The sequence below is a fragment of the Xiphophorus maculatus genome, chromosome 18, assembly GCF_002775205.1.
Source record: "Xiphophorus maculatus strain JP 163 A chromosome 18, X_maculatus-5.0-male, whole genome shotgun sequence".
Lineage (NCBI taxonomy): Eukaryota > Metazoa > Chordata > Actinopteri > Cyprinodontiformes > Poeciliidae > Xiphophorus > Xiphophorus maculatus.
The window spans coordinates 31973119-31985148 of record NC_036460.1 but is presented as its reverse complement, the minus strand read 5'-3'; the positions used below and the strand labels follow the sequence as shown (position 1 = coordinate 31985148).

The 12030-nt window shown below is 39.3% G+C and overlaps 1 protein-coding gene across 3 annotated transcripts in view; it reads right to left on the bottom strand.

Moving 5' to 3' along the window:
- The window catches only part of LOC102228781 (protein-tyrosine sulfotransferase 1), a 68691-nt gene that overhangs the window by 45481 nt on the left and 11180 nt on the right, over positions 1–12030 (bottom strand). For all 3 annotated transcript variants that reach the window (XR_002754322.1, XM_023351192.1, XM_023351193.1), the window contains exon 2: positions 6715–7759. Coding sequence is in view for 2 of the 3 variants with exons in the window: in XM_023351192.1 (XP_023206960.1) it covers positions 6715–7571 (857 nt within the window). In the remaining variant the exon portion in view is untranslated. The remainder of the gene's footprint in view (positions 1–6714; positions 7760–12030) is intronic.

Genomic DNA, 12030 nt, shown 5'->3' with positions numbered 1-12030 from the left:
TTCTCTCTCTTTCTACCAAAAAATAAATGACAAAAGTCTTCAGTCTTGTGCATTGGTCTCTTTTTTTTGAAGAACAAGTTTTCTAGAGTCTTCATAATTTATTTTATATGTTGTTTCTGTTGTGTTATTGTGATAGGGCTAGATGTGAGTAAGACAGTTGAATCCCAGCTGGGCCTCTCTTTATGAAGGTTCTCTCGTTCCCACACAAAATACCTGGGAAATTAAAATTTGAGCAGATATTGATATCCAATATAAACATTGCAGTTACAGCCAATAGCCAATATTTACTCATATTGCACTACCCTTCTCTAGTTCAGCTGAACTCCATACAGTCCTTTGCTGCATCACAATCACCAACATCCTCCCCGCCCTCCTCCAGAAACCAACAGCAACAAGATGGAAATAAGTATCAGAACTACTATCAGGCCAGTTTAATTTATCAGATTGATACTGGAATGTTAAGAAATGACTGAGATCAATTTATGTTACTGTACAGCCAAAGCTACTGTACATCCCCAGACTGAAAACTATGCATGTTAAGTTAATGTTTCTCTGCATTAAACAATCCTTAGGTTGTACTCTACTTCTCACCCAGGGGCAAGATATGAAGAATTTTATTTTACTCTTAAATTCTTGTTTTGCCAGCATTCAGACAACACAAACAGTAGAGGACATTGCAAAGAAGCCTCTCAATTCTGATCTTCCGCTCTCTGGTTTAAGTCCCAGTTCATTAATATTTGATAGGAATCAATTTGTGGAGAGATGACTGGTGTACTAAATGGCCACAGAAAAGTTCTTATTCTTTCTCCCCTGACAGATATTTATTTATTTATTTTTTGTTGTTGTTCTGTCCTTATGTTTTCCTTTCACTGAAAGTCTTGTTACGTTCTACGGTTGGTTTCACAAATAAGCTGAAATAGTTTATTGTGTTCACTGAAAGCATTTCAAGTTGTGTCCTATTGACTGGAAACATCCAGGACATAAAGAGGATGCAAAAGAAGAGCCTTTTCTACTTGTAGGTAAAGCTGTCTAATCTTAACCACCTGGCAGCCACATTTGTGGACATCATATTTTGGGTTGTCTAGTTCACAATGTAAATTTTTGCTCTACATTGGGCCTGGTGTCCACATGAGAGGTCATTATACTGCCACAAAGAGTAGAGTAGAGTAGAGCACATTACAGGTTAGACCCAATATGGCTGACAACATACCCCAAAGTTCACATTAGGCCTGTCACAATAACAAATTTTGCTGAGCGATTAATTGTCTCAAAAATTATTGTGATAAACGCTAATATTGTTTGAAGACCTTTTTACACTGGTTTAATGGAAATGACATAATAATGCATGCGATTTCCTGCCAAAGATAGATACACTTTATTTTCAAATTAACACTTAACACTGGAACTGAAATAAAATAAACACAACATCCAAAAACAAAAATAAAATGGATTCTCAGTCTCCATTAACAAAAATTGTACTTGAATAAAAACTAAACAACATAAAGCCAAAGTGGAAATGAATAATGCATTCAACCAAAAGAGTGCAGATTATGAAGTCTTTACACTATATTGCCCTTCAGTAATAATTAGGTTTAAATAGAGAAGATGGGCACATCTGACTACCTGATGCAATAGTTCACACCATACAATTTTTTGGCCCGATTTTCCCCTTCCGACAATCCAACGGAGTTGGGCGTTCTAAGATTGTCGCTTGCGATTTTGTAACCGATCATCCTCTAGTGCAGGGGTGGGCACTCCTGGTCCTCGAGGGCCGGTGTCCTGCAACTCTTAGATGTCTCCCTGGTCCAACACACCTGAATCCAACAGCTGAATCTCCTCCTAAGTGCAGTCAAGTTCTCCAGAGTCCTGTTAACGACCTCATTATTTGACTCAGGTGTGTTGAAGTAGAGATACATCTAAAAGTTGCAGGACACCGGCCCTCGAGGACCAGGAGTGCCCACCCCTGCTCTAGTGTGTGGTGTGTTACAGTAGATCATTGTGGCCACTCAGATCTAAATCAGGGGTTTTCCCCGACTGGGAGCGTGAACGCAGACTGTTGAATGTGACAAGTAGCCAATCAGAAAGCGGATTCCCCTCCGTGCGTTCTGAGGGGAAATTAGGGAAAGGAATCCCAAACAGCTGACACAGCGCAACCCAAAGTCCAGCGGACATTGGCAATGACATGTGGAAACAACACTAATGTTTATTTAACATTTCAGAATATAGAAATGACAAGGGGAGGAGTTGGAGCAAAATTGCTACCGCAGTTGATAAACCCGGTAACTTTTCAGCTGTTCTTCGTTAATGTGACATAAATACATTATAATGATTTTCATTCAGTCAGAACTGACACTAGCCACATGCATTGCAGGTAGATTGTAGTAAAGCATTGATTAATGCCTGGTTTTAAAATTAGTTAACTGGACTTGTAGCCATTATTTTGTGCCCATTGTTGGACACCACACGGCACGATCGAACCGTTATATCGAGGATTTCTGTCGGCTAATGTGTGGTCTCTCACGTTTTGAAAATGGGCCGACAACTCTAAGATTGTGTAGTGTGCGCTGGGCATTACACTAAGGAAATGAGAAAGGGAGAGGTCAGTGGAGAGCACCGGAGTTGAGCCTTTTTTCATTCAGTGTCATCAACAGAAAGAGAAAAAGGCCGGAAAAAACGATAAAACCGATAATTAAAACGAGGTTGATAGTTTTAATTTATTGTGCGATTAATTGATTTATTGTTTATTGCGACAGGCCTAGTTCACATGGCAGCAACTGATCCAAACTTTCTTCTGCTAAAAAATGTAATCAAATTTTATGGTGGATTTTTGTTAAGATATTTGCAAAAGTGTATAAGGTATTCTGCTTACAGGCAGACTTCATTTCTGACAAAGCCATTCACACATAGGTATAAGCATTATCCCAAAGGGAGGAAAAAAGTTTGAAGTAGATTTGGACTGTAAATTAAATGTTTCAAGTTTTACAACATAATCAGAAAGTGAAATTAACTGCTTAGAAAAGCAGCAATGCAATTTACTTTGGGTGTTTTTCATTTTTTAGGGACATAGGCCTTCCTGTACCTGTTATAGTACTTTGAATGAGCCATATTGCTCAAACAGGCAAAACTACTATGTATCATTGTGTTTTTGAACTTAGAAATTTTTTTACTGTGAACAGACACTAAAGAAAGAGTTTGGGATTTTATAATTCAATTGTGACACTGTGGTCTCTGTCACTGTTGTCTCTTAAAACGAATGTCCTCATCTTTGGACATTTTTCTCAGAAACTAAATCATGTAAAAAGATAATTCTTTATTTTTGCAATGTTCCATTCAGCCCAAATATCAATGAGGAATTAATAATGCATGTCATGGAAGTGCTTGGGTCCTATTGTTTTCACTGAAACATGACCACTGCAGGTTGTGTCCTATTGACTGGAAACATCCAGAACATAAAGGCGATGAGAAAGAAGAGCCTTTCAAAAACCTACTTGCAGGCAAAGCTGTCTATTCTTAAAGTAGTGTGGGTGCAGAGTACTAAGGAGCCATTACACCAGATCAAGTGCAAGAGATACAACACATGCTCATAGCATTCAACCAATTATTACCCTAACATGTTCATTTATCAGTACATGTGTATCCTCTCTCTGTAGCCCAGAACTTCTCAAATAGTGGGGCGCTCTATTTGAAAGCGCCTCACAGACGGTGAGATGCCCTCTGTGAATTATCATAAAATTATGACTTTATTCTCGTATTACTACAACTTTACTCTCATATTTAAACAAGAACGAACTACTAGTCAGGTGTTCTGACCATCTGTGCTACCCATCAATTTGTCCTACCTTGTGGTAATGTGCATGTGTACATCGATGTAACGTCACATACTCAGGGTGTTTTTTAAATATCACTTGATAATCGTGTGAAGATTAACACCTGAACACCAACTGTAAAGTCTTAAAAAATGCAAACATAAAAAAAAAAAAAACTTAAATAAATAATGCTTAACCTGGTGGGGGCACAAGTAAAGCCTGGTGGCCCGCCAGGCTTATGATACACCCTGAGGTGTCATCTCACACAGACAGGGTTACACATATATGTTTATATTGTCACTGTTGTGAGTCACAACATAGTGATCATGTAACAGGACACAGATAATCTGAAAAAATGGAGCTCCTCTGCCTTCTCCCAGTCTTAACTAGAAACAACCAATCAGAGCCCAGAGGCAGGTCTTAGAACTTGTCAATCACAATCTCATGGGGCTCAATCCCCTTGCTGAGTGCTACGGCTACAGCTTTACTTTGTCAGCTGATCCTGTTGTGAATGCTAGGTTAGTTAGCATAGCCACTGATGACGGCGTGTAAGCGGTTTTTCCATAATTCCAAGTTGTTTTTCCTCCATTAGCACACAGAGCAGTGCATTTATGAGGTTCATTGGTAAGACTCCTCGCTCTAATGGGTTGTTTTCGGTCAGTAACGGTGCATTTCCTCAGACACCAGTATCAGCTCATGGACGAGGTGGAAGAGCTCGATCTTTTCACAGATTATCTGTCTGAAACTTAAAATATGGTGACAGTTTTAACAAATATGTAAAAGACAATCTTTGCAAAAGTTACATACTGCAGCTTTAAGGTGTGAAAATATTTTTAACTATTGTGGACCCTGTAAAGGAGTAAATGAGATGAGCCATAATTCATAACATTCATAGAAAAAAATACAATGAATGCTGATTTTGTAAAACTCTCTCTATTGGAACAATATCTGATCAATTCGTCTCTGAAAACCAAACTTGACAGCTTGAGCAAATGTGTTAACCATATGCATGAGATTAATGTTCTGCACTTTGAGGAACTGTCTATTTAGCAACTCTAGGTAATAGGAAGCTGTCTTTACCAGATGGTTTCAGCAGATAATGAACATTACTGTAAATGACTCGTAGCCAAGAAGCTTCCAGGTAAATAGTGCTGTCTAGATCATTAGACAGAAACAGTGACCAGACAGATACAGACATTTTTACTGAAGTAGTGGTATTGAGGAAAATAGTGTCTTAATATTCTTGAGCTGTCCATTTGTGACAGGAAGTCTCCTCATTTTTCTGTTCAGTGAATTAAGAGATGAGTTCAACTGAAATGAACCATTTAGCTCCATCTATCACCAAGACCACTTCCCACAAGCAGCCAAAAAGAGAAATCTACAAAACCACTGAAGTCAGCAAGAATTTTTTTTCTCAAATTTTCTGCCAAGATATTTAATTCACAGTTGAATAAAACAATTCATAATAATTAGCTCAACGAGTTATGCATGTTTATAATCTTTTTTACAAGACAAGTGAAGGATCTACTCAGGAGTTGCAGTTATTGGCAGACACTCAGAAGGAAAATCAATGAATGTGCGCAGCAGATTTTAATAAAAACCATGGCTGTTTTCATCTCCACACTATAAAAATGCAAACCAAATGTCTCCAAAGGATATCTGGGATTTTTCTACTGCTACGTGGCAGGAAAAGGGTGTTTCTGGAAGGGTTTGGGTGGAAAAGAAGCAAGGTTGAACCCCTTTCCATGTGTCAACAATTTCCAGAGCGTGACCTCCTGAAGTGGTCCTGAGAGGAAATCCTGCCTACAGAACAGCAGTGCTTACAAAAGATCATATGTTTCAGGTCAGTAATAACTAGGCTTCTTTCAACAGGACGGCTCACTTCCAACTCAAATCAAATGATGGAAGATCAGGTCAGTCTGGGAAAACACATACATTTAAGGTAACTGCCACTAAGGACTTCTGGGTGAGCATATTTAAAGATAAAGGCTTTTTTATACTTATATCATATACAGTATATATTATGTTTAATATTTTTACAGTTTTGACTTAATTACTGATCATTGATTTATGTTGTTCTTCTAGCAAATGGCCTTTTTTTGAGGCAGTTTACTCCAGTTAATTAGTTAATTGTCCATTTCCGGATTCATTTTAAACTTCTTTCATTTGTTTGTAAATGTTTTCATGGTTTTGCCCAGCAGTAAGTCTGATGTACTCCAGTTGCATGTCCCTTCACACTCTATCAGACCAGCAAATCACTTCCTGCTGGTGGTTCCAAAATCGGTTGCCCCTAAACTGGAACAATCTGCCTTTAAAAATCAGACAGGCACATTCACTTCCTGTTTTTTAATTTTTTCTTAAAGTCCCATTTTTTTCCTCCTCGGTTTTTGACTCAGCTTGAGATGTTGGTTTTAAGGTTTTAATTGCTGTTGTTTTTATGTTCGTTTTTGTCTGTTTTTGCCGTACAGCACTTTGGCCAATGGTGCTGATTTATATGGCCTTATAAATAAAGTTGTATTGTGTTGTATTAAATTAGTTGATTATTATTTTAGTAACTGACTCATCAAGATTAGTTAAAAGTGAAAGCTGTGGGTATGAGTTGATGTGTAGCCACAGCAGATGACTTCCAAACAGATCGAGTGACAAAATGTCCACAAAGAAAAAGTGAAGAGAAAATTAGTCATGGTATGATGTAGTTAAATGACGATTCCGTAGCTGGAGCCAAAACATGGAATTTGTACATTTGTATCAGCATGGGCTGCTAACCTGTCTACCTCGATTTTAAACTGCTGCCACCACCAAGAAACCAACAGCCTTCCCTACTCTTCATTTCTTCAAAACTATAACCATTTAATATTGCATCAGAGGTGACGTTAGACTAGACTAAAAGCTGTCTGGTAGTACTTACCTGGAAAGGGAAACTCCCCCTGCTTTCCCAATAAGCTCCTCATGGTGAAGGACAGCATCATTCCAAGGAACTTTTAGGAACTTCAACAGTGTCTGCATCCATTTCTCAGGATGGAGGACCAACTGTTCATAGTGCATAGGTAGGCATTTGTCCACTGCCTCCAAGCACTGAGTGTACATAGTTTCTATCGCCCGATTCCACTTGGTCAGGCAGTCGCGATAGCTGCCCAGGTCAAATCCTGCAATGGTTACTTTCCGTGAGATCATGGAGTGAACCGATGCCCTCCCATCACGAATCATGAGCACAAACTTGGCACGTGGGAAAATCTTGGCCAGGTAGGAGAGCGACTTCAGTGCAAACGGGTCCTTATTGCAGAGGAAGTTTGCCGGCTCACCGTGTTTGACAATGATTTCCAGTAGGAAGGCCTGCATGGCAGCATCCAGCACCTCATCTGTTACACCAGCCTCATCCAGGCGCATCTTCTCCCGTCCTGAACGGCTCCACATCTGTTTCATGGCCAGGATGCGGGGAATGACGCGCGTCTCCTCTCCACAGCGCACCTCAGGGTGGGCATCTAACATTGCTCTCATCAGTGTGGTACCGCTTCTTGGCACACCCCCTATAAAAATCAGTGGCGTGTCTTTGTTGTAAACAAACGGTGTGCTGAGGTTCTGGCCTGTCCGTAAGGTGGTCCGCATGCTGCCTCCCAGCGCGGACAGAGGCAAGACTCCTCCTGGATGGCTGCGCTCCTCAGAGCGATGGTGACATTCCATCGCATGCCAGCCAAGGTAAAAGACGGTGACTGAGCTGATGACCAGGCAGGCCACCAGCAGGTTCTGTTTCAGCTTGCCGATCATGCCGTTACTCTCCAACACAGTGGAGTGGTTTCACCTTGGGGAAGGAAGGGGGCGTCTCAGGAAAAGGGCAGAGGAAAACAACTTCAGGGTAGCTAAGTTTCCCACCCTTTATGGACGTCTGCTTGGAAGCCAGCATGGATGAAGCTCCTTGGTCCACAGTAGGTGGTGTGTCCCCAGCTCCATGAGGCCTGTGGTGTGGCACAACATAAAAACCACCATTAGTTCGGAGTTTATAGTCAAAGAATTCAAATGCTAACAAGGAACTGAAAACACTGAGACATAAAATATTGCCTGGAATCAGCTGATTTGAAGCCTAATTGGCTCTGACTGGTGATTGACACTTGAGCACTACCAGGTCCCACTAACAACAAACCTAATATGTGGAAGTTGTTCCTGCAGAAAAAATATTCACCTTGATTAGTTTTACCATCAGTAAAGTGTTAAGCACTCACACAGTTCTAAATACGGCATCTATTTGACCCCGTGAGCTTTTCACCTTGTGCATGGTCCCAGCAGGGTCATACTGACATTGTGTGCACGTTTATGAGTTGTTTCTTTATATATGGTTTCAGGAACTGTAAGGCTAATGGGACTCCCATATGGCTATCACATTGTCCAACCATGAAATTCCTGACCGTCACACTAAGACTGCTGGACGGTTATTTTGAAGTTCACCCCCTCAGACTGATATGTATATGTATAGGCATGTCACAATAAACAATAAATCAATTAATCACATAATAAATTAAAAGAAACTCAATAAATTTCATTTGCTTGATTTATAATTCTTCTCTTTATTTCCTCTCTTTTTGCCACAAACTGAATGATAAAAGTCTTCAGTCTGGTGCTTTGGTCTCAACCACCCCTTTTTTGAATGATAAATTACGAAATCTCTGTAAACAAACTTATTTAATTTATTGTTTTCTTTATTTTAACATTTATCTGGGATAAATGTTCATTAGAACATTTAAACATTGTTACGGCCCTGGGCCTTATGGGTTGGGTTGCAGGTGTCTTGTTGTCTGTCTTTGTGCTCCTCCCCTTTACAGGTGCTGCTGATTTTATTCATTTGGAGCACAGAGCATTTAAACCTGGCTGTCTCCACCCTCTGGGTCGCCATCAGCGTCCACTCTGCCTTGATGCTTGTGGTGTTTTGTTGCCAGGCCTCAGCTCCCCTCCTCTTGCACATTTGAGTTTGTCTTTGTTTTTGCACTTCAACAATTCCATATGCAGTGTTGTATAGTAACGAAGTAAAAATACTTCACTACTTTACTTAAGTATATTTTGGAGTACTTCATACTTTCCTCGAGTATGAAAATTTTTGATGACTTTCACTTTTACTTCACTATATTTCCGAACTTAATCGCGTACTTTTACTCCGATACATTTTCAATGTGTGGTTTAGTTACTCATTACAAAAAAGCGAGAGAGAGAAACAAAGTGTTTTGATCCCACCTACTGATTAGCAAGTAGCAAGTAGGCTACCAAACAAAGTCCGTAGCCTACTAGCCTGGGCTTGTTCATCACTTCCAATAGGATACACCTGTTTCGCTTCTCCCATTAAACACAAAGCAAGTCTCGCAATCAGCAGCAGCCACATGGAGGAGGAGACGGAGACCACAGCAACTGCAACTACGTCGGACACGGCTCCAGGGGAACCACCAGCTGGTGATGAGAGCCCATGGCCTTATTTAAACACAATATACTCTTTAGTGGGTGTTAAAGATTCGTCGTACCGCATGCAGTTTATGTTATTCCTGCCCGAAGATGTGGAAATTCTATCTTACAAAAACTCCCCGTCCAACTTGAAGAAACACATCGAGGTAACGTCTTATGAAATAGTTATAATCCTCCTTTTTCAGTAACTATAGCTTGGTCACTAGACACTACTGTATTGTGAAACGTTGACCATAAATGAACTTTGTTTGGCATTGTTTCAGTTCCACACGTGGTGTATTTAGCTTAGGCTTAATGTTGACTGTAGCAGGCTACCTAGACTCCTCTGTTCAAGGGGGACAGAAGCCATAGCGATAGCAATTTAGACTAAATTTAACGAATATAGGAAAGGCATGCAAGTTCAAAACCAGGTTTACAGATGCCAATAAGCTGCATTTCCCTCCCAATTCTTTTTTTCTTTTGCATAATGACCAGTTGTGTGCACCACCTACTGACTGTAGCATTGACTGATTCACTGATTTGTGAAGTAGAGTAATCGTAACAGATCTTTCTCTTCATGTTGGCCGCATTTTCTGTACTATTTATTTTTCTCATTTTCAGCACTGACCTTACTTGAAGGGAAAACTTAAGGCTTACAAAAACTTTGTATTTTCTGTCCTGGAGGGTATACTAAGAAGCTGGTTCAGTTGTAAAGCAGGTTAAGTTAACCTTGTGCTATAGGTAAAGCACCTAATTTTCTTAACTAAATGATGCCTGCAGGTATATCTATTAGCAGGTTTAATTTTGCCTGCACTTGGTTGGGTACATTATTTTAAGTGTATTTGACAAGTTTACCAAAATATAAAAAATGTCATTCAAACTGCATTTGCTTTGTTTTACTTTTTTACTTGTACTTTTCATTACATTACTTGAGTACATCCATTTTTACAGTAATTTCCATACTTAAGTACAAGAAGTTTCAGATACTTTAAGACTTTAACTCAAGTAACATTTCAGTCAGTGACTTGGACTTTTACCAAAGTCATATTTTGGAGAGGTACTTATACTTTTACTTGACTCTGAGATTTCAGGACTTTATACAACACTGTCCATATGCACTCATACACCACATCCAAGCATTTGCATTACACCACTGATACTGACATCCTCAATCCATTGTTGTTTGTGTTAATAAATATTTCTTTTTATGCACTTCAATCCCTGCATGGTCTCCCATTATTGTTATGACCTTGAGCCAGTCGTAACAAACACTTTAAGCTTTAATAAATTTAAAGTTTATTAAACTTTGAGAATGTGTTCTTGCATTTTTATGCCATTATTACTATTATATTACTTGAAAATGTTCTCAAAACAACAATGCTATCGTTTAACGCAATAAGTTATGGGACAATTACTCATCCAGCAAAATTTGTTATCGTGACAGGCCTATATATATGTAGTAATAATAACAGCATTAAATATGCCAATTGCCACAACTCTAATGACCTGGTCTTTGTTGCAATTTGGAAAATACCTGCATTACATGGACTGCTCTCCCAGGTTGTGATGTCACAAATGTATTTATCCCCTCACAACAGGAAAGCTAAAAATGGTCCCTGATGGGACTACAACAACTTTAGGGCAAAAATCAGAGAACAGAAATCTCAATAAATCTCTGATTTAAAATGAGGTCATATCATGTCAGAGAAAAAAACAATCATTTAAAAATCTAATACTGTCATTATTATTTTTAGTTAAACAACTTTCAGAGTAAGTCAAAGTCAAACTCTCAGAATCACATTTGTGTCCTGTAGGACAGGCTGGTTGAGCTTAGCCAATTGGTAGTAAATACGCCACTGTAAATAATAAACAACAAAAGGTTAGTTAGTATAAATAACTCTGACCTAAAAGATCAACATAACCTTCTTCCTCACATGCAAGCAATATCTTGCTTGATAACCAGAAATAAATGTTTTTGAACTGAAAAATCCTACTAAACTCAATCCCATAATATATTCTACAACTAAACTATAAAAATTGATCTGATAATTAAGTACACTGAAACAATGCCATATCCCATAAAATGAAACATGCCAATCTGTCCTGCAGCGTCTCAGAGTCTGTGCCACCAGGCTGGGAGGCACCAGTCATCACTTTACCATCTGTTTCCTCTCTTAACACCGTGCTACCAACTCCTTCTCAGGAGGGCGCAACATGCCTAATGACCCATTTGACTGCTGTTTTCAAGCAACAGTCTTCTGTTAACACCTAGTTATATTGCTAGAAAGTGGTTCATATCACAACTCATTGGCCTCTGTGTGAGAAGGAGCTGCTGCAACTCTAAGCTGCAGTGTAAGTATTCCTGTAAAGCAGTGACTTTAAAAGAGAACAGATTATTGGAGAATAATTCTGATAGAGCACCATCTGATGTGTAACTCATTCTCTTTTCCTGTTGTTGGGCTTTGTCTTTTCAAGCCACCCACACATTCTCACATATCTTGTCCTTGGTGTCTCTGTGTTAAAGTGAAGAGACAACCACTACATCTAGCAGACAGCCTACACCTGTAAGTCAGCACAAGTATAAAAGGCTCCTGCTGTGTTCTCCTGCTGTATTGAATCTGTTCAGGCTTTAAAATTTGCTTTCTGGGTAACTTCCGATGTACTTAATACTTTTAATGAAGAGCTCCTTGAAAAGGCAAGTGGAGAAGAACAGGTAAAAGAAGCTACATAGAAACTCAAGTAAGATGCACAGAACATGACAGGAAGGGAAGTCATGCAGCAGAGCAAAACAATGCAAAAAAAC